A 26,589-nucleotide genomic window follows, 5' to 3' on the forward strand; every position below is an offset into this window, starting at 1 on the left:
ATCCAGAACATGAAAAGCAAAGATGGAGAAAAAATATATACCGTATTTTTCGGAGGATTAGACACTCCGGAGTATAAAGTGCAACTTAGTTTTGGGGGAGGAAAATAAGAAAAAAAAAAATCTGCCTCTGCCTACCAGCATCCATCAGAATTCAGCTGGCTAGCATCCTGTCAGTGTGTGAGAGAGTTGAGGGCTGGTTGGAAAATGAAACAGTATTTGCTGTGGGAGCAACTTGAATGGAGCCTGGGCGTGGCTTAGGTCAATTATTCTAAAGCTGCATGCTGTGCTGATCTCTGAAACTGAAACTGAAACTCCTCTGTTCTACTTGTGTTTTCCTTGCTGCTGAAAACTGTGACAGTCCTTGCACAAACAGCCAGGTCAGCCTCAGCACATTATTGCAGCCTGATTCAGTATGAGCAGCTGATTGGCGGGTGGATTGGTCTCCCAGAATACCCCCAATCAGCTGTTCCAGGCTGCAGGGATTGCCGAAGACCACTGCTTCCTCCGTGCCTCGCATTTTTGGCTACGTTCGGTGTATAAGATGCACTGAAATTTTCACCCTCTTTTGGGGTGTGTCTTATAGTCCGAAAAATATGGTAAGCATTCTCATACATGCCCTAAGGAGAAAAACCTTTTGTAATGGAACTACTTTCCTTTGGGGGAAAAAATAAGGCAGTGAGTCTGTTTTGGGATCTACAATGTAGATTGATAGAGAAAGAGAATGATCTTTCATTTGCCCCTTGCAAGTAGAGTAATTACAGTTCATGCCACTACTTCTTGACTGATTTCGCTCAATGTGCTCCTGAGCTTTTGGAAGCCACTTGATTTCAGTAAATCCTTCTAATTCATACAGTATATCACCCTGACTAATTTTTCTGTTTATGTTTAGATGGTGCCTTATTCAAGATGTACAGAAAGTTGCTCCCCAGGTTATTCCAAGCTTGTGAGACAGGGAGCCCCAGTTTGCTGCTACGACTGTTCTCTGTGTATGGAAGGAACATTCTCTGGGCAAGGAGGTACAGTAGGTGGCTTCAAAAAAAATCAAGATACAATCAATATTCTATCTTGTTTTGGGAGGGATATTTGATAAAGAAGCAAGAAAAACATTAAATTTCTTGAAGGCATCCACAAACTTCAAAGATTGGGCACTATCACCGAATTTGGATGATGTTGTGAGCATTAAAACATATAATGAAAGGTTGCTGATTTCTACTGAGTTGTTACTATTTTGCTTGGTTTTGGGAAAGAGGATAGTTTTGAGAGCTGATAATCACATTCATCTTCAGCTTTTAAAAAGACTGTTTGATTATTTTAACTAATGCTGTATAATATTAATATCACTGGGGAGAAATATTATTCTTTGAAAATGAAGTATTTGATTTCTGATGCAGTTTTCATGCTCCTACAGCTGCAGATTCATGCTAAGATTTTTTTTTTTCAGATGCAGCCCATTGTGAAAAGTGTCCAGATGAACAGTATTCCAATAAGAAGCGAGATCGGTGTGTCCCCAAAAATATAAGCTTCTTATCCTATCAAGAATTGTTGGGACTCATCCTGGCTCTCTTTGCCATCACTTTGTCCCTAACCACCGCATTTATTCTGGGAATCTTCATGAAATACCGAGACACTCCCATAGTGAAAGCCAACAACTGTGAACTCACCTATATCCTCCTGGTTTCACTCCTGCTTTCTTTCTTGACCTCCCTTCTATTCATCGGTCGCCCCATGAAAATGACCTGTCTCCTTCGACAAACCATTTTCAGTGTTGTTTTCTCAGTTGCCGTGTCTTCCTTGCTGGCCAAGACTGTCATGGTGGTGGTGGCCTTTCTGGCCACAAAGCCAGGCAGCAGCATGAGGAAATGGCTGGGGAAGAGTCTGGCCAACTCTATTGTTTTATCCTGCTCTGGAATTCAAGTAGGCCTCTGTATGATGTGGCTGGGAGTCTTTCCCCCATTCCCAGATTCTGACTTTCATTCCCAACCAGAACACATCCTGCTGCAGTGCAATGAAGGCTCTGTCACCATGTTCTACTCTGCTCTTGGCTACATGGGTTTTTTGGCTGCCATCTGTTTCTTGGTGGCATTTCTGGCTCGAAATCTGCCGGGGGCTTTTAATGAAGCCAAACTGATCACCTTCAGCATGTTGGTTTTTTGTAGCGTTTGGATCTCCTTTGTTCCCACTTATCTGAGCACCAAGGGGAAATACATGGTAGCCGTGCAGATCTTCTCCATCCTGGCCTCTGGCCTGGGTTTACTGGGCTGCATCTTCATCCCCAAATGCTACATTATTATCTTCAGACCTGACATGAACACCAAGGAACATCTGATGATAAAAAATCATTAAGTCTCCTTTTGCTGGTGTTTATTTTTGTACAGTTTACATGCATCATAAAATCACATGCCTTGAAGTAATGTTTTCTGTGTTGTCACTTATCTTTCTTCATTCCATGAGAATTTTGAATTATAATAATTATAATAATTGAACAACAGATAGCGACAGATCTAACAAAATGGGAGAATTTGCAGCTATCATTGATAGGGAAAATATCGACTATTAAAATGAATATACTGCCCAGACTTTTATACTTATTTCAGACAATTCCAATTAAGTTGGGGAAAAAATATTTTGAAGATTTAAATAAAATGGTGTTAAAATATATATGGCAGGGCAAAAAGGCAAGGATAAAACTAAAATTGATGCAAGATGTTAGATCAAGAGGAGGTTTTGGTTTGCCGGATTGGGAATTATATTTTCAAGCTTGTAACTTGATGTGGAATAAAGAATAGCTTAACGCTAAGGAATATTAGATTGTTGACTTTAGAAGGACATGATTTATTGTTGGGTTGGCAGGCTTTTATGTGGTATAAAAGTACAAAAGTACAGGGTTATTTCAGAAGACATATGATACGAGAGTCTTTGTTATTAAACTGGGAGAAGATCAAACAATGTTACTATTTAAAAATTCCAGTCTTATTATCACCTATTGAAGCAGTCTCATTCGCAATAACATTTAGAAAGGAACAAATTGTTAGATATGGTGAATTATTAAATGAAAGGGGTGAACTTAAGTCGAAGCAAGAACTAGAAGAACAAGAGTTTGAAATGGATTGGTTTTCATATATGCAAATACAGTCTAGATATGATGAAGATTCTAAAAAGGAGGGTTTTTATAATAACTTGACAAACTTAGATAAAATCTTAACAGGTTCTTATTACCATGTAATTAAAAAATTGTACAGTCATTTATTAGAAGTAAAATTGGCAGAAGAACAAGTTAAAGAAACAATGATTGCATGGGGGGAAAATGTGGGTCATGGGATTGACTTAGAGAAATGGGAAAAATTATGGTTGCAGAATTATAAAATGACAATGTCAACAGCATATTTAGATTTAGATTTAGATTTTATTAAATTTGTATACCGCCCTATTCCCGAAGGACTCAGGGCAGCGAACAGGCACAGGATAAAATACAGAAATACAAAAGTTAAAAACAATTTAAAACGAAATTAAAAAATTTAGCCCACGACAATTAAAATCCCAATAAATTTAAAACAAATTAAAAATTACAATTTAAAATTTAAAAAGGGGAGAAAAAATTAGGCCAGGCCAGCTTGTTGGAATAAGAGGGTCTTAAGAGTACGGCGGAAGGTGCGTAGATCCGGGATCCTCCTTATCTCTGGGGGGGAGCTCATTCCAGATAGTAGGTGCCCCCACAGAGAAGGCCCTCCCCCTGGGGGCCGCCAGTCGACACTGCTTGGCAGACGGCACCTGGAGAATCCCCTCTCTATGAGAGCGTACCGGCCGGTGGGAGGCTATTTGTGGTAGTAGGCGGTCCCGTAAATAACCAGGTCCTAAGCCATGGAGCGCTTTGAAGGTGGTAACCAAATCCTTGAAGTGCACACGGAAGACCACTGGGAGCCAGTGCAGCTCACGCAGGAGAGGTGTTACACGGGAGCGCCATGTTGCTCCCATAACCACCCGCCCGGCCGCACTCTGCGCCAGTTGGAGCCTCCGGGAGCCCCATGTAGAGAGCATTACAATAGTCCAGGCGGGAGGTGATGAGGGCATGAGTGACTGTGTGTAGGGAGTCCCAATCCAGAAAGGGACGCAACTGGCGAATCAGGCGAACCTGATGAAAAATCCTCCCGGTCACGGCTGTAAAGTGCTCTTCTAAAGATAGCCGTGAGTCCAGGAGGACACCCAAGTTGTGAGCCCTCTCCGTGGGGGCCAGCGTTTCGCCCCCAATAGTCAGCGATGGCGTCAACTGACTATATCGGGATGTCAGAAACCACAGCCACTCGGTCTTGGATGGGTTGAGCCTGAGCCTGTTCCTCCCCATCCAGATCCGCACGGCCGGATAAATATAAGGAAAATCTGTATAAGATGTTTTACAGGTGGCATTTACCTCCGGCGAGAATAGCCAGAATGTACAAGAATAAATCGGAGAAATGTTGGAAGTGTCATCAGACTCCGGGCTCATATTACCATATGTGGTGGACATGTGCAGAAGCTAAAAGATATTGGACTAAAATCCACAAATGGTTGGAAAAAATGACAAAGAAACATATTGACTTTAAACCAGAGATATTTTTATTGGGGATTTTTACCAGAAATATACAATAGAGAAATGAGATATTTAATTGTGAATGTTTTAATGGCGGCTAGAATTGTATTTGCTAGAAACTGGAATTAGGGAACAAGAAGACAAACAATATTATTTGATATGGGATTTATTTTATCAATGGTTAGACAAGAAAGAATGGAAATGAAATATGAAATATGATATGGATAAGATAATAAAACATATAAAGGGTTTTTTTTCCCCCTTATAGAGGACAGTTTACTGTTAAATAATTGGTAAATGAGAATAATAAAGTAATAAACTGTTAAATAAGAAAATGATGGATAGAGGATTAAGCACAAAAGATTTTGTAACCGATCAATACACTTTCTGTAATTGTAATGGATGATAATTGTTTCATGTTTTAAGTTTTGTTTAAAAATAAAAAAAATTTCCCAAAAAAATAATTATAATAATTGAATAGTAAAGTTGCTAAAACAACTCAAATTATCTGAAATAATCATATCCTTCAATTGTCCTAATCTGAATTCATATTATGAAATTAATAAAATTTCTGAAACCAGGCCAGATAAACTGTAATCAGAGATGTTGTGATATGGTTTTTATGATTAAATTAAAGACTATGGCTAATGGTGATGTATGTTTTTGTTACTATATAAATTGGTTGTGCGGCTGTTATATTTTATTTTCTGGGGTGATGTTTTGAATTTTTTAAAAAAACTAGTTAATTTAAAATATATATTTGATTGATCTCTTCTGGCTGGATAATGTAAGATTACTCAAAGATAGATAGATAGATAGATAGATAGATAGATAGATAGATAGATAGATAGATAGATAGGAGATATTGAGAAAGAGAAAAACAGAGAGACAGATAACAGTCTGTATATTCAGAATAGATCAAATTTCAACATGAACTTTGGAGCAATTTTAATTTTTTTTCTCCATCGCTTTGAATAAATTAATGAGACAAATTATTATTTCTAACAGTCTTCAGTCAAAAGAAAAATATGTACAGCTCTGAGTGATGGGGGGGGATCATGTAGACATGCTCTGACATCATAAGCACATCTCATAAGATGTGCTTATGAGAGTTAAAATTGGTTCCTGTTTTTTATCCATGTCCATATCTATGTCCATATCCATTTCCATTTCCATATACTGTACATACAGTAGCATACAGTGCTTTATATATACAAGGCACTGTGAAGTGTTATATAAGTCTGCTATTGCTATTGCTATCATGAAGAAGTCAATAATGGGCCATTGTTTTAGATTAATGCTCCAGGGAATTTTGATTAGATCTTCTTTGTAAACATTAAGATTGATAGTCCCTTCTACATTTTGAAAGACACAAGACATTTAACAGGGGGCTCCAATAGCAATAGCACTTAAACTTATATACCGCTTCATAGTGCTTTACAGCCCTCTCTAAGCAGTTTATAGAGTCAACTCATGAGTTAACTCATTCTGGAGTATCTATCCTTCACTGAAGAAGATGGCCTCATCCACACCAGACAAAATAAAAAGGAATTATAATGGCCCACTGCCTAGTTCAAGAGTGTTGAACTGTTTTTCCACATTTAAATCTTTACAATCTCAAGAATAAGTTTGGAGACTAAAAAACAATCAAACTTCCCTGAATTGTTCCTTTCTCGACTCTCAAATTAGGATTATTCTCCTGAATAAAAGAAAACTCTTTTCTCCAACGGCACACTTTTATGGCCAAGGCTCGTTCCCAATTCCCCTTCTAATTATCAAAATCATGATTATTTATTCTCCTTTGAACAAGGTTCATGGGATTTCCACCACCACAATTAGTTGTTAATCTATGTGACAACAAATGGCATAGACAGCATGTGATAATCTGATTTGTAACAGCCTCCTGTGATGAGATCAGAGTTTGGGGTAAAGCTGGGCAAATATTGTAGCAGTCTGAAATTGCAGATAGTTCTTCCAAATCTGGGGGCAAACTGGACCTTCTTCACTATAGCTGTGGTCTTTTTGTGATCTCTGAGATTTAACTCTGTGCTGAAGAAAGAACTCTAGGAAGGATCTCCTGCAGTATACTGTATGTCAAATGTTGCTGCTGCTGCATATACAGCTTTTTCTGCTTCAGTTTCTGTCTCAAATTCCCTGTGTCAGTACGCTGATGAAATGTCCATTTAAGGTGATAGTAGAAGAAAATGAGTGGTTCCATTACTACAAGCCAGGAGACTACTGGATTACGGGAATAATGTCTGCACTCGTAGTTCCGTTGTACCCATTTTCATTCTCCAAGCCTCCAACCCATCAACTGAAAAGGTAATTGTCAACTCATCCAAGGATTCTGGTGATTGATTTTACTTGCTCCAATGTCTTTTCTTTATTTTATTTTAATACAAACATTCCCTCTTTCAGTAAACAGCATGTTGTCTGAGTACACGTTTTTGTGTCATGACAATTAAAATTTACCACCATATTCATTATTTGTATTTATTCTTATATTACTACTAATATTTAACATACCTAGTCTTATAACATTTCCCTTCTTAACTTATTTGCCTTTATAATACATTGTTTTTATATTTATTCTCTAACCATTGATAGAATATTATAATAATCAGATTCTTCCTTTCCTTTGATTGCAAGTGTTAATCTATGTATCTATGTATTTTTTCTTTTATGAGAGCATATGCACCAAGACAAATTCCTTGTGTGTCCAATCACACTTGGCCAATAAAGAATTCTATTCTATTCTATTCTATTCTATTCTATTCTATTCTATTCTATTCTATTCTATTCTATTCTATTCTATTCATTTCTGCACATTCTAATATTTTCTTAATCATATTTTCATCCATAGGGATGTCTTCACTTTTCCAATTTTGTGCAAATACAATTCTAGCTGCAATTATTACATGAATAATCAAGTATACATTTTCTTTACTATAAACTTCTGGTAGAATCCCCAACAGGAATAGTTCAGGTTTTAAACTGATATGTTTCTATGTCATCTTCTCCAACCACATACCTCCAATGTCTTTTCTAGGAATGATTTCCTTTCCCCTATTCCTCACCTTGAGAAAGGCAAGTCATTATTGCTCATCCCAATTTGCTTTAGAGAAAAGGCTCTTGGTGAACCTGATGATTTTGCAAAACCTGAATTTACAAAGTTTCTTTTTAAATTCTTCCACAAGTGTCAGCCTCAACACTGGGCACTGCCAACACTGTCCCATGATGAATCTTGCCTGTTTGGGCTTCTGCCTGCTTTCAAAATGATTACCTTGGTACTGTGGAGTCAGCAACTTATTTATTCATTTAACTTATTTAGCCATTTTGCTTTCTTGCCTTTCTTTTTCTTTGGGATGTTTTTAGTTGCTGTTTGTTATAAAATGTTGCGAACATCCGTCCATAGTTATTTAGGCACTCTGTCTATCAGATCTAATTCCTTAAATCTATTTGTCACCCCTACTGTATATTCATCAGAGATATGAATATACCACACCTGAGTGGTATGATACCACAGCTGAGTGGTATGATTTTAATTACATTTTATGGATTGTTTTGAATTGATATGAGTGATATATTAGCTTTATAAATAGGTAAGTGGATAAAATAAATGCTTTGGTTTTGCAAAAAGTTTATTCTAAGCAGATTGAAACAGTTACAATACTAAGAAACCTTCACACTTTCTATTTGAGAAGAAGATGGTGTGGAGGTTTCTTGCTATTGTAACCATTTTCCTTACCTGGCTCCTAAACTATGAGAATAATTTTCCTCATTTTTTCCCCCCAAGTCATAATGTGGAGAAAAAGGCAGAATCAGTTCTGGTGATTTTGATAGCATTTCTTTGATCCTGACATAACAAGCTTGCTATCTCTCTCTGATTTTTTTTTTTTGGCAAGAAGCTCTTAGTGGTGTCAATGGGACTGTTCTTCTCAGAGAAATTTCAAAAATGTCTATCACTTGCAAAATTCAAATAAATTGAATAATTTAATTGAAATATCAACTTGCAAAGCATCCCTGGCCTGCTCTCGAGTTGCCATAGGCAAGTGGGATGGGAAACCAACAAAACAGCACAGCAGCCAGAGAGGTGCACATTCTAGAATTACATCTCTCAAGGCTGTATCCCAGGGTTACCACAGCGGCCGGAGGGGAGTGATCTCTACAACCCACAAAATTGCTCCGTTGGCGAATGTGATTGAGGACACACCATTGGGGGAGGAGGAAAACAAGGTCATGGTTGGGGCATTATTTACGTGGGGTCAGAATTGGCTTCACTTGGGAAAGTGCCTACATGAAGCTCCTAATAACTAACTGGATTTCTTTTGAAGCTTGGCTCAAGGCTCATGATTTAATTAGGGCATCTGTCAGATCCCTGACATGAATAAAGAGAAGTTGATTATCTTTTTGGCATTGCACTATATAGATATAAAGCTACAGTAAATATGACATGCTTTCATGAAAATCCAAACTGAAGATTTATTTCTTTCTTTATTGAAATTTGTCAAAGAAAAATGAGAACAAGAATAAGAGAATATAAATTCAATGACAGGGACGATAGGAGTTGTGAAATTCAATTTTTTTTTACTACCAGTTCTGTGGGTGTGGCTTGGTGGGCATGGTGTGGCTTGGTGGGCAAGGCAGGGAAATGATGCTGCAAAATCCCCATTACCACCCCACTCTGGGGCCAGCCAGAGGTGGTATTTGCCAGTTCTCCAAACTACTCAAAATTTTCACTACCGGTTCTCCAGAATCTGTCAGAACCTGCTGAATTTTACCTCTGGACGATAGACACATTAGTGCACTTACGCACACTCTCTCTACTGACCACTTAAATATAATGTAAGTTCCATTGAACTCAACTTGTGACTGAAACTGTGGAAATTTGTAGCTAAAACAACTGAATCAGGTAGGGCATTCCAGACTTCGACAATTTACATGGTGTTTAAAGCAGTTGTTCGCACACATATTATTGCGATTAAAACAGAAAAGGTCATTTACATGTAAGACATTATTACGTATAATTTTGTATTCAATACCTAGGCCTGAACGCAAGCGACACTGCTCTAAGTTATCCAAACCGAGAATTTAGAGCCTAGTAGCATAGGGAAATCTATTGTGTACAAAAGAGTGCAAGACTTTTCTCGTGAAACACTTGTGAACCCTCTCAATTGTACTGATGTCAGATAAATGGTGGGGAATCCAAACAGTTGAACAATACTCTAAGACTGGCCTGGCATAAGTTTTATAAACTCTAATTAGCAATACAATGTTTCCAGAAATAAAAGCTTCATCAAATTAACCTTACAACATTTAATGCTTTTTTAGCATTGCTGTTACAGTGAGCTTTGGAGGATAGATCGTCAGAGATAAATACTCCCAGGTTCTTAACAAGGTGATGGTCATCTACTAAATCAATGCCACCTATCTCATACTTGACATTCTGATTATGTTTACCAATATGTAAGACAGAGCATTTATGAATCAAAAGTTGACCATTCAGACTCATAATCGTGATCACTTTGCAAAACAACAGCATTATCTGTAGAATTGAATAATTTTACATCATCAGCAAAAAGAATGCAATTGCTTTTAAGTTGATCACATAAATCGTTGATATAGAGCAAAATAAGATGATGAAATTTCTTACATTGCAGTGAAAGCACCTTCTACAACATTCTGCCCTTCTTACTGGCTGTTCATGAAGTCAACCAGAATTCAAGGCTCTTACCCAACATCACCCTGGGCTACAACATGTATGAGAACTTTTTCAATGCAAGGATAACCTATGAGGCCATGCTGCATGTGCTGTCTACAGGACAGGAGAACATCCCAAACTACAGATGTGGAAGACAAAAGAACCTGCTGGCGATTCTTGAAGAGATGGATTCTGAACTCTTTGATCATATTTCCAATGTCTTGAGCATCTATAAAATTCCACAGGTATAAAGCCAACTGAAACTAATTCCGTGTTGTAAATTGTTCATATTTGCCTAGAAAGCAGCACTTGTATATATTTCTCCAAATAAATTGAAAGTCAGAGAGTAAATATTAGAAGATTTGAAAGAATTGTTAATTCAGAAGGTATGTGTCTATACATAAAGTGATGGGCTGCTTCTGGTTTGGACCAGTTCTAGCAAACCGGTGGTTCCGGCAATCAGTTGTCCCTGCCCACCTACCCACCCCCGCCCTATCCTGTCCTATATTTCCGTGTTTCTAAGCCCAGCTGATTTGCGTGGCATGGTGGATTTCCACCCCTCAGCTGTTTTACTTACCGGGGCTTCCCTAGAAGGTAAGCTATAGAGCTTGATATTGGTGTATTTTGAACACTGTACACGAACGCAAAATGTGTGCTCACAGAACCAGTTGTTAAATCAGTTGCAGTCCACCACTGTATCTATCTATCTATCTATCTATCTATCTATCTATCTATCTATCTATCCTTTGGCTTTGGGCCCTGTGGCCAACAGGCCTCTGGTAGCAGAAAAAGTCTGGGTGTGACCATTGGGAATTTTGAAAATTATGACGTTTGAAAAGTTAGACTTTGTCATAGAATGTATGAGGGTTGAATCAGTGACTTTTAAACACTTTGAAAATTTAGTGACCAATGCAAAAGAGATTTTTTTCCATAGAATCATAGAATAAAAAGTCCAACTCCTTACACAGAGGAGGAATGGCCAGACCACTACAGACAAATTGCTGTCTAAGTTTTCCTTGAAAATAACCAGCAGTGGAGCTCCAGGAGGCAGGCTGTTCCAACTCTTCATAACTCTCACAGTGAGGAATTCCTCATTTTTTTATAATCTTGAGACTGAAGTAAAAAATTCAAAAGAAAGATATGAAAAAACAATGAATGGGTCAAGATAAATAGAAGGCACCTCCAGAAAGCAGCTTTTACATACTTTCTCTAGTGTATATATATAAAATAGTGTACATAAAAAAGGCTGAGCACCAAAGAACTGAGGCCTTTGAACTATGGTAGTGGGAGAAGACTCCTACGAGTCCCTTGGACTGCAAGGTGATCAACCCGTTAGTCGTAGAGGTTCAGCAGAAGCACCTCACTTAGAACTATGAGCATAGGCTTTTCAAGCAGAGGCAAGACCTGCGGGAGTACAAGGCCAGTTGCCAGCACCTGGAGGCTCAGCAGGCTGAGATGGTCAGCCAATTCCAGGCCATGATGCAGTCTCAATGCAACAAGGCCGTCTGGCTCTTTGCCACTAGCTGCACTTCCCTCCAGCCTTTGCCCAAAGCCCCGCACCAGGAGGTTGAAACAGATCCAAGTCAAAATTTCTTCCCTCCTCTGACCCACACAAGATGACCCCAGCAAAGACCCCAGTTGTCTCTGCAGCAATGCAAACATTCATTGCACATATCCGACCCAGTGGCCGTAGTTTGAGGACCCCCTGATTTAGTGCAATATAAAAACTGCAAATAATTTTTCTGTGGACCACCAAAATTTTCTTGTGGTCCACCAGTGGTCCAGTTGGTGACCACTGTCCTGGAGGAGATCAACCCTGACTGCTCTTTCGAAGGCCAGATCCTGAAGATGAAACTCAAATACTTTAGCCACCTAATGAGAAGGAAGGACTCACTGGAGGAAAGACTAATGCTGGGTGAGGAAGAAGAAAGAGACGACAGAGAATGAGGTGGTTGGATCAAATCACTGAAGCAGTAGGCGTGAGCTTAACTGGACTACAGAGGATGGTAGAGGACAGGAAGGCCTGGAGAAACATTGTTCATGGGGTCACGATGGGTCAGACATGACTTCACAACTAACAAAACAATTAGTGTACAACACAGAAGAAAGTATGTCATAATATTCTTTCCTATTTTGAACTGTAGCTTGGCAAAATGTCAGTTGATTTGGGTTTTTTTTTTTTAAAGGAGGTTATTAAACTGACTTCTGCATTTCAAATGTCTGAAAGAAATCCAGCCAATTAAAGAGTTTATATAGAGTTATTTGAAATCAATTATATGAATGAAGACAATGAAATAATATACCAATATTAAACAATTCCTGAGGGGGGATATAACAATATTTCAAGCCCAACGTATGAAACAATCAAATAAGCAGTTATAATCTATGAGAAATTAATATGTTTGTCAGTTTAAAAAGATATTCAATGAGTGCATAGCAGTATTCTAGTATTTGTGAGGCTGCCATAAAGAGGAGGAGGTCAATTTATAGTCCAAAGCACCAGAAGGCAGGACAAGAAGCAATGGATGGAAGCTAATCAAGGAGGGAAGCAACCTGGAATTAAGGCTTGGAGGACAATTAATCATTGGAACAGATTGCCTTCAGAAGTTGTGGGTGCTTCATCACTGGGGCTTTTTAAGAAGAGACTGGACAGTCACTTGTGTAAAATGGTCTTGTGTCTGCTGCTTGAGCAGGGGGTTGGACTGGGGCTGGGGTGTCACTCGATTTCATTGAGGGCCACATCCAGGTTGTGTCTGACTTCGGGTGGAGGCATGGCCAAGGGTGGTATGGCTAGCATGATATCACTTGTGTCAGGGGAACCTGCAGTGGCCTGAATTCTTTGCCAGCAAAAATGGGCTCCCGAGCTCTGTTTTCATCTGGGATGGCCTCCTGCAACCCTCTGCCATCTTAAACAGAGCTCGGAGAGGGCATGCATGGCCCAGGCAAGCTCTATTTTTGGCTGGGAAGCCTCCTGCAACCCTCTGCTTGCCAAAACAGAGCTCGGGAGGGCCATGCCCGGCCCTCTCTAACTCCATTTTCACTGGCAGAGGCACTGTGGGCTGGTCCTTTGCTATTTCAAGGGCGGCCACATAGGCCAGATCTAAGCATCCTGCAGGCCAGATCTAGCCCTCAGGCCTTGAGTTTGATACCCCTGGTCTCCTGCTTGAGCAGGTGGTTGGACTAGAAGACTTTCCAGCTCTATTCTGATTGACTAATTGACTGAGTGGATGGGTGACCCACAGAGTTCTAATGTTACAGAAGGGTGTGCTCTATGAGGACCACCAATGAACATCACCCACAGATAATTCAGAGCTCCCTGGTTTCAAAGGCAGCATACAAGACAACAGGACAGAACATCCAGAGAACCAGCAAAATTCATGCAGTTATCATTTGAAACATCTCTCAGCAGTGTGGAAAGGCCCTTAGATTTACCATCTGACTTTTATCATTAAAACTGGCAAAAACTACTGTTGGAAGAAATATCCTTCTGGGTTCAGTTCCAAGGTGGGGTGAAAGACGCTGGATTCAAGGAAGTTGCTTGGAAAGATGGTATTAATGGTGGACAGGATCATTTGCCTTGATGATGTTGGGTGAATTAAAAAAGGGAAGAGATGCTGTGAGTGACTGAGTTTTATGCCCTCTCCGGGCTTTTGAATTTGAGCTTTATTATTTATCTTTTTTTTTTTTTGAAAAAAAAAATTCTAAACAAATATTAAAAAAACAAATAAAAAACCATCTTTAATTACAAATACAAACAGTGTGTCGGTTGGTTACAAGTCTTTTGTGCATCTTCACCCTATTCAAAGTTTGAGTTAATTTGTATTATACCGTTCATTTTATCCTCTTACATCGTTCCAATAATAGTACATCTTTATATTATATTTTATATAATTCTACATTACTTGTATTAGAAAGATCTCTACCATATTTCATTTCCATATCTTTTTATCTAACCATTGATAAAATAAGTCCCATATCTTATAGTATTGTTTATCTTCTTGTTCTTTAATTTCAAATATCAATTTACTCATTTCTGCACATTCCATTATTTTCTCAATAACTTCTTCTTGCATTGAGATTTTCTTATTTTTCCAATTTTTAGCAAACAGAATTCTAGCCGCTGTTAATACATGCACAATCAAATATCTCAATTCTCTATTGTATATTTCAGGTACAATCCCCAATAAAAAAATCTCTGGTTTAAAATCTATGTGTTTTTGTGTCATTTTTTCCACCCATGTGTGAATTTTAGTCCAGTATCTCTTAGCTTCTACACACGTCCACCACATATGGTAATATGAGCCCGGTATCTGATGACATTTCCAATATTTTTCAGATTTATTCTTGAACATTCTGACTATCCTCGTTGGGGGTAAATGCCACCTCTAAAACATCTTATACAAATTTTCTTTATATGCAGTTGACATTGTCATTTTATGTTCCTTTCTAAATATTATTAAATATGAGAAAGCTTCAATAGATGATAACCAGACTGGAATTTTTAAATAATGTTATCTTTTTACATTCTCCCAGTTTAATAGCAAAGCATCTCGTATAAAATGTCTTCTAAAATACCCCTGTGTTTATGTTTCCTTGTACCATAAAAAGCCATGCCAACCCAATAACAAATCATGTCCTTCTAAAGTCAATAATCTAACATTTTTTAACATTATCCATTCCTTGATCCACATCAAACTTGTCGCTTGATAATATAGTTCCCGATTAGGCAAGCCAAAACCTCCTCGCATTCTAGCATTTTGCAACAACTTTAGTTTTATCCTCGCTTTTTTACCCTGCCAAATGTATTTCATCACTATTTTATTCAAATCTTCAAAATAATCTTTCCCCAATTTGATTGGAATTGTGTGGAACAAGTATAGAATTCTAGGCTATATATTCATTTTAATCATTGATATTCTCCCTATCAATGACAGTTGTAAATTTTCCCACTATTCCAAATCTGTCACTATCTGTTGCTTGAGTTTATTATAGTTATTCTCTTTAAGTGAACTACATCTTGCTGTCAGATATATCCCCAAGCACTTAACCTTATTTGTGACCTTCATCTTCAATACTTCCACCAATTCTTCTTTTTGTTTTATTAACATATTTTTTGTCAAAAACTTCATTTTGTCTTTATTTATTTTCAAACCAGCTACTTTTCCATATTCTCCTATCTTGTCAATCAATTTAGTTGTTGATTCTAATGGATCTTCAAAAATAAAAAACCAGGTCATCAGCAAATGCTTGCAATTTGTATTCTTCCTTTTGGAACTTCATTCCCTTTATATCTTTATCTTCTCTAATATTTCTGTTTAGCACTTCTAATGTTAATACAAACAATAAAGGTAACAGTGGACAACCTTGTCTCGAACCTTTTTTTATTTCAATAGACTCTGTCAATTCTCCATTTATCATTACTTTTGCTGTTTGTTTGTAGTATATGGCTTCTATGGCTTGAATAAATTTTCTGCCAAGGCCCATCTGTTCCAGCTGTAATAACATAAATCGCCAGTTCACATTATCGAAGGCTTTCTGAGCATCTAGAAATATCAAAGCCATTTGCTTTTCAGGATGTGCCTCGTAATATTCCAAAGTATCCAGAATTATTCTCATATTGTCCTTAACCTGTCTTTTTGGCAGAAACCCATTTTGATCAGAGTGTATAAAATTATTTAAATATCATTTAAGTCTTTCTGCCAATATTGAAGCAAAGATTTTGTAGTCTGAGTTTAGCAGAGAAATAGGCCTATAATTCTTGATTTGTTGTGGGTCGGTGTCCTCCTTGGGAACAAGTGTAATATATATTACCCGTGACTTGGGTAATTTCATTTTTAACATGACTTCATTCGGATTGTATCTCTAATATATAAAGCAACTCCTCTTTTCTTACATTGTGGCAATGAAGGGAATATTTTCCCTAATTTTGGCTCTACCAATATTTATTCATGTTGCTTTTTAATATGCACTTCTTCTAGACAAATTATAGTTTCTGCCTCCCTTTTAGGGGAAATGTTCTTCCCTTTTAATATATCCTAAAATATCTCATTTTCCTAGGAGGGGGTTTGGTGCTAACTTCCTACACTACCAATACCTTCTCTTTCATCTTAGATCAACTATAATGTAATCAACCAGATGGCTGAGAAAAATCATCGTTTTCCTTTTTCATATCGGATGACCCCAAACCAAGAACCTCCTTACTCAGCAATCATCCAGTTGCTCCTGCAGTTCCAATGGACGTGGATCGGCCTCCTTTCTCAGGACAATGAAAAAGGAGAAAAATTCAAAAGACGCTTGGAAGTTCTCGCTCTAAAAAATGGGATTTGCATTGTCCTCTCAGGATTTGTCCCAGAAGCAAATGTGCCGACAAGTGCTGGAAAAATTCTCACGCAAGAAAAAAGGAAAAAGTTCGGTTCTCTTATCAAGAGTCAAATAAAAATTATAGTATGCCAACTGGATTTTCAGGCCTCAGGAATGTTAGCAACAATAATACAAATAATTGATACGACTAATGCATCCACTTTGGGAAGGGTGTGGATTGCAACAACTTTGACAGCTTTAAGTGTAGGTAGTTTTGACCTCTTGGTTGATCTCCAAAATAAAAATGCTTTGTTTTCCTTCCACATCCAGACAAAGAGAAGGACTCAGTATTATGACAAATCTTATGCATCCATGGTCTTATTGTATGGAAAGAAAGCGTTTCAATGTTCTTATTCAAGTCCTGTGTTATCTAAGAAAGTTTGGAAAAAATGCAGAGAAAAAGAGAATTGGGAATTCCCAACCCATGATGTGATTGTAAGAATCCTGTCTCAGGATTCCTCCAGTATTTCCCAAATAATTCAAATTGTGGCCTGGGTCCTCAGTGCTGCCTCCTCCTCCCAATGGAGTAAGAGGAGAATGCAAGTTGGAGATCATCAATCACCCCAGATTGTACAGCCATGGCAGGTAAGTCTTCTCCTTTGAGGTTCCATTGATTCTCCCCTTCCAATTCCTCAATATTAAATTAGATGTAGAAAGGGGTGAGATATTCCAAAGAGCAATTGCCCAGTTTGTGATATTTGAGAGTGAGTGTCAACCCTGAAGCTGACCTGACTGAGGCCATGTTGGAAGCTTCAGTGTTGCCACATTGGATCTGAGAGGTAGAGAGGGAGGGGGGAATAGACATAGCTGGAGTTTGTAGCCAAAACAAAATACTTTCTCATGGGAACCAAAGATATTCCCACTGATGGCCGGAGGGAGGATGAGTAAAGTCACCAGGCAACCAGATGATACCTTGATTGGACCATGTGACTTATTGTTTGGCAAGAGGAGGAAAACTTTTACTTTAATTAGGTGAAAACTGTGGGAACATTTAGAGTCAGTTTTCACCAGCCTGTGCCTATATGATATGTCCAATAAAACTGATATTTGGGGAACCTGCTTGCCTTAGAGTCTTGTTTGCTATGGGCCTATTATTTGGAACCCTAACATTAAACAATCTCTAAATGATTTTTTTTCAAGTTTTTTTAATTTTATTTTTTTATTTTTTACAACCATATCAGTGCCTGAACAGTGTGGCACCTGAGTGACTTACATTTTGGTACAAAATAATAATAATATTCATCATATTTGCTACAGTTGACAAGCATATATAGTTCTCATAATAGTACACATATTTTGTTGAATTATAACCTTACATTATTAGTTATTCCATATTTCCATATTTTATTTTTATGCCAATTACTGTATTCTGAGTGTCATTCCTTTTACTGCAAATAAAATATTAATAATTATATTTGTTATAATTTACAGGCTTTTATGGTTTTAACAGGCTTTTATATTTAATAGGCTTTATGGTTCTAATAGTAATACACATATTTATGCTCAACTATAACCCTCCATTATTTAATTATTCAATATTTCAATATGTTATTTTGAAGGAGAGCGGGCATGTGTGGGCCACCAGGGATGATTGCTATTGTTTCAGCGAACTGATGCCAATCATCCCTACCGGTTCACCCAAACTGGTCCGAACCAGTAGGATTTTACCTCTGCTGTAACTGTTCTTGGTATGTTTTAACCTCCAGGCCCCTAATCATTTTTCTTGCTCATCTCTACAGTCTTTCCAGTGTTTCAATATCTTTTTTATATTGTGTTGACCAGAACTGGATGCAGTATTCTAAATATGGTCTTACTAAGGCTTTGTAAAGCGATTTTAGAACTTCATGTCATCTTGATTTTATCCCTTTATTAACACAGCCTAGGATTGCATTGGCATTTTTGTCTACTGCCACATATTGCTGGCTCATATTTAAGTGATTGTCCACTAGGACTCCAAAATACTACTCACAGTTACTGGCATTAAGCCAAATTTCACCTAGTCTGTACCTATACTGTTGGTTTTTCTTGCCTAAGTATAAAACCTTACTTTTATCTAATTTGAATTTCATTTTGTTAGATAGGGGCCCATGTTCAATTTGTCAAGATCTTTTTGGATCATGACCTTGTCTTCTGGGGTGTTGGCTATTCCTGCCAGCTTAGTGTCATCTGCAAATTTGATCAGTTACCCTTCAATTCCCTCACCTAGATCTTTTTTTGAAGATATTGAAGGGTGCTGGGCCTAAAATGGAAACATGAGGTTCCCAGTGCTTACTCTCCTCCATGTGGATGAGGTTCCCCAGAGCACTACATGTTGAATATAATTTGTTATCCAGTTACAAAGCCACCTGATGGTGGTGTTATCCATTCCATGTTTTCAAGAATGTGAGATAATGAATAACTTGGATGAGGGGATAGATGGGGAACTCATCAAATTTGCAGATGACACCAAGCTGGCAGGAATAGCCAACACTCCGGAAGATAGGCTTAAGATACAGAAGGATCCTGACAGACTTGAACATTGGGCGCTATCTAACAAAATGAAATTCAATGGAGAAAAAAGTAAGGTTCTACATTTAGGCAAGAAAAACAAAGTGCACAGGTACAGTATATGTGGTACCTTGCTCAATAGTAGTAACTGTGAGGGGAATCTTGGAGTCCTAGTGGACAACCATTTAAATATGAGCCAGCAGTATGCAGCAGCTGCCTAAAAAGCCAACACAGTTGCAGGATGCATAAACAGAGGGATAGAATCAAGATCATGGGAAGTGTTAATAACACTTTATAATTCCTTGGTAAGGCCATACTTGGAATACTGCATCCAGTTTTGGTTGCCACAATGTAAAAAAGATGTTGAGACTCTAGAAAGAGGGCAGAGAAGAGCAACAAAGATGATTAGAGGACTGGAGGCGAAAACAGATGAAGAACGGTTGCAGGAACTGCGTATGTCTAGTTTAATGAAAAGAAGGACCAGGGGACACATGATAGCAGTGTTCCAATATCTCAGGGGCTGCCACAAAGAAGAGGGAGTCAAGCTATTCTCCAAAGCACCTGAGGGTTGGATAATCAGCAATGGGTGGAAACTAATCAAGGAGAGATGCAACCTAGAAGTTTTTGAGAAGATGTTGGATAGCCATTTGTCTGGAATGGTGTAGGGTTTCCTGCCTAAGCAGGGGATGGACTAGAAGACCTCCAAGGTCACTTTCAACTCTGTTATTCTCTTCTCTTCTCTTCTCTTCTCTTCTCTTCTCTTCTCTTCTCTTCTCTTCTCTTCTCTTCTCTTCTCTTCTCTAAATATTTGAAAAAGAGCTGTAAATTCCAGGAGAATGGCTGAAAGAAGCTTCCCATGAAATGCTGAATCAATCTGTTTCAGACTGTAGTGGTGATTTGAAGAGGTTGAATTATTAAGAGTACCTCCAATCCAGAATAATAGCAAGGAAAACATTGAATAAAGGCAAAAATTGGAATGTTTTCTTTTTATGTTTCTGCAGCTTCATAGGTTCCTGAGAAACTTCCATCATCACAATATTTCCAGAGATGGGATTTCTTTTGATGAAAATGGAGTTCCTGTTGGTGACTTTGATATCATTCAGTGGACATCAGCTTTGAACAAATCAGATGCAGGGGTGAAAATTGGGAATGTAGAAATGCAAGCGGAAGTCAAGATTTCTGTCAACCAAAGTGCCATCCAATGGCCAACTTTATTTAACAAAGTAGTTGAGGCTGCTTCGATTTTGCTCATCTTTTTTTCTCCAGATGTGGAAATTGTTCTGTTCAGAAATAAGTCTTATTGAGGCCAATTGAGATAACTTCCAAATAAGAGAACATAAAGCCTTATTAATTCATTAGATATCATTTTACTTTAGAGGTTTTACAATAATCTATCATACACTGGAACCTGCTGCATTGTATTGTGGGATTTGCAATCTACATTATTGAACTGGAATATGTTGCCATAATTTATAATACATCAAATTATCTTGTTCTCAGTAAGAGAAAATCCAGAATGTCTATGGAGATTCTCAGTCATCCAGGTTTTATCAAATTGCTTTTTCAAAAGGCACCAGGACTTTGTTTTCCCTTGAAGATGTTTCACTTCTCATCCAAGAAGCTTCTTCAGTTCTGACTAAATAGTGGAGGATGGAAACATTTGGAACTGCTGAAAAGACAGTGTTGTAACCACAATCATTTGCACTATTCACGTGACTCTGAGGGCAGAGATAAATTCCAAGTGGCCGCAACAACTTTCAGAAAGACTGCTAATGACCAAATGATTGTATGGAATATGGATATTCCATACTCCACCATTCAGTCCGAACTGAAGAATCTTCTGGAATGATAAGCGAAAAGTCTTCAAGGGAAAACAAAGATCAGTTGTCTTTTGAAAAAGCACCTTTGGGAGAAAAATCCAGAATATGAAGGATTTAGCCCACTGAATTGCATAAAAGAAAGATATCACTAAGAATGTGGCAAAGGAAATGAGGGCAGCTAAAAAAGTCATTTACATATGATGATACCATGATCATTTGTAGGAGAGAAAGATAGGGACTCTCAACAAATCTAGATGTTGGAGATTTCCTGAGAAAGCAAAGATGGAGAAAAAATATATACCGTATTTTTTGGAGTATAAGACAACCCTCTTATAGGGGGAAGTGAAATAATATTTCAATGTTTATTTCTGTGATAATGTTGCTTGAATGTGTTGATGATCAAAGGAAAGAGTAGTTGATATAAGGGAAATTAGATTATTTAAGTAGAATAAGATAAAGTTAGAATATAAGTAAATAATAAGAAAGGATCACCTTAAATGAGCTGTTAACAACAGAAAAATGATAGGTATATAAGTGTCTGTTTTGTGTTTGTTTTAATGTGTTTAAAATAAGAAAACTTTTTAATAAAAAAAAGATACCCCTCCCAACCATTGCATTTTTGCCCGCCCCAGACCCCTAGGAGCACTCTGCAGGCCTCCCAATCCCCCTTTGCATCCATTTTGGGAAAAACAGGCCTGTTTTTTGCAAAAACAGGATGCGCAGATGTTTGGGAGGCCTACAGAGTGCTCATAGGGGTCTGGGGAGGACAAAAACTTTTTTTCTTGTTTTCCTCTTCAACATCTTGGTGCGTCTTATAGTCCGAAAAATACGGTAAGCATTCTCATACATGCCCTAAGGAGAAACACCTTTTGCAATGGAACTACTTTCCTTTGGAAAAAAGAATGAGGAAATGAGTCTGTTTTGGGATCTACAATGGAGATTGATAGAGAAAGAGAATGACCTTTCATTGGCCCCTTGCAAGTAGAGTAATTAAGGTTCATACCATGACTTCTTGACTGATTTTACTCAATGTAGTCCTGAGCTTCTGGAAGACACTTGATTTCAGTAAATCCTTCTAATTCATATATCACCCTGACTAATTTTTCTGTTTATATTTAGATGGTGCCTTATTCAAGATGTACAGAAAGTTGCTCCCCAGGTTATGCCAAGCTTGTGAGAGAGGGAGCCCCAGTTTGCTGCTACGACTGTTCTCTGTGTATGGAAGGAACATTCTCTGGGCAAGAAGGTACAGTAGGTGGCTCCAAAAATAACCCCCCAAAATTCAAGATACAATCAATATTCCATCTTGTTTTTTTGTGGGGGGGAAGGTATTTCATCAAGAAGTAATAAAAACATTAAATTTCTTGAAGGCATCCACGAACTTCAAAGATTGGGCACTATCGCCAAATTTGGATGATGATGTGAGCGTTAAAATAAATAATAAAAGTTTGCTGATTTCTACTGAGTTGCTACTTTCTTGCTTTGTTTTAGGAAAGAAGATTTGAGAACTGATAATCACATTCATCTTCATTCATTCATCTTTAAAAAGAGTGTTAACTAATGTAGTATCGCATGGATATCCCTGGGCAGAAATATTATATTATTCTTTGAAAATGAAGTAATTGATTTCTGATGTGGTTTTCATGCTCCTACAGCTGCAGAAACAGATTCATGCTAACCATTTTTTTTCTCAGATGCAGCCCATTGTGAAAAGTGTCCAGATGACCAGTATTCCAATAAGAAGCGAGATCAATGTGTCCCCAAAAATATAAGCTTCTTATCCTATCAAGAATTGTTGGGACTCATCCTGGCTTTCTTTGCCATCGCTTTATCCCTAACCACCGCCTTTATTCTGGGAATCTTCATGAAATACCGAGACACTCCCTTAGTCAAAGCCAACAACTGTGAACTCACCTACATCCTCCTGGTTTCACTCCTGCTTTCTTTCTTGACCTCCCTTCTATTCATCGGTCGCCCCGTGAAAATGACCTGTCTCCTCCGACAAACCATTTTCAGTATTGTTTTCTCAGTTGCTGTGTCTTCCTTGCTGGCCAAGACTGTCATGGTGGTGGTGGCTTTTCTGGCCACAAAGCCAGGCAGCAGCATGAGGAAATGGCTGGGGAAGAGTCTGGCCAACTCTATTGTTTTATCCTGCTCTGGTATTCAAGTAGGCCTCTGTATGATGTGGCTGGGAGTCTTTCCCCCATTCCCAGATTCTGACTTTCATTCCCAACCAGAACACATCCTGCTGCAGTGCAATGAAGGCTCTGTCACCATGTTCTACTCTGCTCTTGGCTACATGGGTTTTTTGGCTGCCATCTGTTTCTTGGTGGCATTTCTGGCTCGAAATCTGCCAGGGGCTTTTAATGAAGCCAAACTGATCACCTTCAGCATGTTGGTTTTTTGTAGCGTTTGGATCTCCTTTGTTCCCACTTATCTGAGCACCAAGGGGAAATACATGGTAGCAGTGCAGATATTCTCCATCCTGGCCTCTGGCCTGGGTTTACTGGGCTGCATCTTTATCCCCAAATGCTACATTATTATCCTGAGACCTGCCATGAACACCAAAGAACATCTCATGATAAAAAATCATTAAGTCTCCTTTTGTTGGTGTTTATTTTTGTACAGTTTACATGCAACATGAAATCACATACTTTGAAGTAATGTTTCATGTCTTGTCGCTTATCTTTCTTCATTCCATTTGAATTTTGAATTATAATAATTGAGTAGTAAAGTTGCTAAAACAACTCAAACTATCTGAAATAATCATATCCTTCAATTGTCCTAATCTGAATTCATATTATGACATTAATAAAATTTCTGAAACCAGGCCAGATAAACTATGACCAGAGATGTTCTGATATGGTTTTAGATTAAATTAAAGTCTATGGCTAATGATGATGTGTGTTTTTGTTACTATATAGATTGCTGTGCTGGTGTTATATTTTATTTTCTGGGGTGATGTTCTGACTTTGTTTAAAAAAATAGTTAATTTCAAATATTATATATATATATATTTGATTGATCTCTTCTGGCTCAATGATATAAGATCATTCATAGTTTGATAAATGAGATAGATAGATAGATAGATATATAGATAGATAGATAGATAGATAGATAGATAGATAGATAGATAGATAGATAGATAGATATACATGGATGGGAGAGATCAAGAAAGAGAAAAAGAGAGTGACAGATAACATTCCATAGATTAAGAATAGATAAAATATCAACATGAACATTGGAGCAACTTTAATTTTTTTCTCCGTCCCTTTGAATAAATTCATGAGACAAATTATTATTTTTGACAGTCTTCAATCAAAAGAAAAATATGTACAATTCTGAATGATTTTTTTTTGGGGGGGGATCCATGTAGATATGATGTGACAATGAAGATGTGCTTATGAGTAATAAAATTGCTTCCTGTTTTTTATCCATGTCCATATCCATTTCAATATCCATTTCTATTTCCATATACTGTACATACAGTGTCTGTTTCTCTGTGTGTGTGTCCTGCCAACCTAGCAATTCAAAAGCATGTAAAAGCAAGTAGATAAATAGGTACCACTTCAGCGGGAAAGTAACAATGTTTCATGCACCTTCAGTGCATAGTCATGCCAGCCACATGACCATGGAAGCATCTTCAGATAAAGGCTCTTCATTTGTGAATCAAAGATGAGCACCGTCCCTTGGGTTGGTCATGACTGACAGGGGAAGTCTTTACCTATACCCACTTAAACCTTTACCTATAAATATATAAATATATTTTTGTGCATGTATCCTTTCTTTGTCTTTGTCTTTTTGTCAGTCAGCCCTTCGCTGTATTCCAAGTTAGGAAAGCTATATCATATAAGTCAGTACTACTTTTATCTGACCTTGTCTTGGCAATGGTCTCTCAGTGCCATTTCCTCTGCCTTCTACATTCTCTTTCGATATTGAGAAAGCATTGGAAAAGCAAAGAAATTTCCATATATCTTAATTCACATACTGATCGGTTTCACTCATTATGCTAAATCAGGATTGTAGATTGTCCTAATATTGATTTCTGTAGTATTGTAGTATTGAATCTATCCTAGCCACTTCTAAGTTATCTGTAAAGATAAGAAACATTTCCTCCCTCCAATTGTTTACCATATCAAAGTGTCCAGAACCCAGCACTCAACAAGAATGAACTCAACAAGAATAAAATAGGATATGTAACTCCACAGTCCCTTCCAACTCTATTTTTCTATTCTATTCTATTCTATTCTATTCTATTCTATTCTATTCTATTCTATTCTATTCTATTCTGTTCTGTTCTGTTCTGTTCTGTTCTGTTCTGTTCTGTTCTGTCCTGTCCTGCTCTGCTCTGCTCTGCTCTGCTCTGCTCTGCTCTGCTCTGCTCTGCTCTGCTCTGCTCTGCTCTATTCTACCCTTTCCAAGCAGTTTACAGAGTCAGCCTATTGCCCCCAATAAGCTGGGTCCTCATTTCACCGAGCTCGGAAGGATGGAAGGCTGAGTCAACATTGAGCCTGGTGAGATTCGATCTGCCAAACTGCTGGCAGCCGGTGATCAGCAGAAGTAGCCTGCAGTACTGCACTTAACCACTGCATCACCGTGGCTCATCATCAACAATAATAATAGGTGATTCAATATGTCATGATCTGGAGTTAATTCATTCTGGAGTATCAAACCTTCACTGAAGAAGATGGCCTCATCCACATCAGACAAAATAAGAAGGAATTATAATGGCCCACTGCCTAGTTCAAGAGTGTTGAACTGTTTTTACACATTTAAATCTTTACAATCTCAAGAATAAGTTTGGAGACTAAAAAACAATCAAATTTCCCTGAATTGTTCCTTTCTCAGCTCTCAAATTAGGATTATTCTCCTGAGTCAAAGAAAACTCTTTTCTCCAACGGCACACTTTTATGGCCAAGTCTCGTTCCCAATTCCCCTTCTAATTATCAAAATCACGATTATTTATTCTCCTTTGAACAAGGTTTATGGGATTTCCACCACCACAATTAGTTGCTAATCTATGTGACAACAAATGGGATAGACAGCATGTGATAATCTGATTTGTAACAGCCTCCTGTAATGAGATCAGAGTTTGGGGTAAAGCTGGGCAAATACTGTAGCAGTCTGAAATTGCAGATAGCTCTTCCAAATCTGGGGTCAAACTGGACCTTCTTCACTGTAGTTGTGGTCTTTCTGTGATCTCTGAGATTTAACTCTGTGCTGAAGAAAGAACTCTACAAAGGATCTCCTGCAGTATACTGGATGTCAAATGTTGCTGCTGCTGCATATACAGCTTTTTCTGCTTCAGTTTCTGTCTCAAATTCCCTGTGCAGGTACACTGATGAAATGTCCATTTAAGGTGATCATAGAAGAAAACGAGTGGTTCCATTACTACAAGCCAGGAGACTACTGGATTACAGGAATAATGTCTGAAATCGGAGGTCTGTTGTACCCATTTTCATTCTCCAAGCCTCCAACCCATCAACTGAAAAGGTAATTGTCAACTCATCCAAGGATTCTGGGCTTTTTTCCTCCCACCTAGCAGGAAGAGTTTGCTAGCTGCTAGAAAGGAAGAAAAGTCCAGAACAGAGTGGGTGTGATTCTACTGAGCTGGTGCAGCAGAAAAACCTGTTCTGTTCTGTTCTGTTCTGTTCTGT

The 26,589-nt window shown here is 38.0% G+C and overlaps 2 protein-coding genes across 2 annotated transcripts in view; both read left to right on the forward strand.

Annotated features, from left to right (window-relative positions):
* The window catches only part of LOC139310142 (vomeronasal type-2 receptor 26-like), a 30,493-nt gene extending 28,150 nt beyond the window's left edge, over positions 1-2,343 (forward strand). The window contains exons 7-8 of the mRNA XM_070934299.1: positions 890-1,016; positions 1,442-2,343. Coding sequence (XP_070790400.1) covers positions 890-1,016; positions 1,442-2,343 — 1,029 coding nt within the window. The remainder of the gene's footprint in view (positions 1-889; positions 1,017-1,441) is intronic.
* A 4,391-nt stretch (positions 2,344-6,734) lies between these two features.
* Positions 6,735-23,528, forward strand: LOC139310143 (vomeronasal type-2 receptor 26-like). The gene is made up of 5 exons (XM_070934301.1): positions 6,735-6,886; positions 10,225-10,510; positions 11,661-11,831; positions 22,052-22,178; positions 22,627-23,528. The coding sequence occupies exons 1-5, from the start codon at positions 6,735-6,737 to the stop codon at positions 23,526-23,528; spliced, it is 1,638 nt and encodes a 545-aa protein (XP_070790402.1).
* Positions 23,529-26,589: the final 3,061 nt, after the last annotated feature.

The sequence above is a fragment of the Pituophis catenifer genome, unplaced genomic scaffold, assembly GCF_029215685.1.
Source record: "Pituophis catenifer annectens isolate HBS135680 unplaced genomic scaffold, rPitCat1.0.hap2 SCAF_2, whole genome shotgun sequence".
NCBI classification, from domain to species: Eukaryota; Metazoa; Chordata; class Lepidosauria; order Squamata; family Colubridae; genus Pituophis; species Pituophis catenifer.

Bases quoted from the DNA above. Each gene is read 5' to 3' on its own strand.
- LOC139310143 (XM_070934301.1), top strand. From the start codon at position 6,735: ATGAAATGTCCATTTAAGGTGATAGTAGAAGAAAATGAGTGGTTCCAT. The intron at 6,887-10,224 runs GTAATTGTCAAC...CTTACATTGCAG, and splicing joins CCAACCCATCAACTGAAAAG to TGAAAGCACCTTCTACAACA. The intron at 22,179-22,626 runs GTACAGTAGGTG...TTTTTTTCTCAG, and splicing joins AACATTCTCTGGGCAAGAAG to ATGCAGCCCATTGTGAAAAG.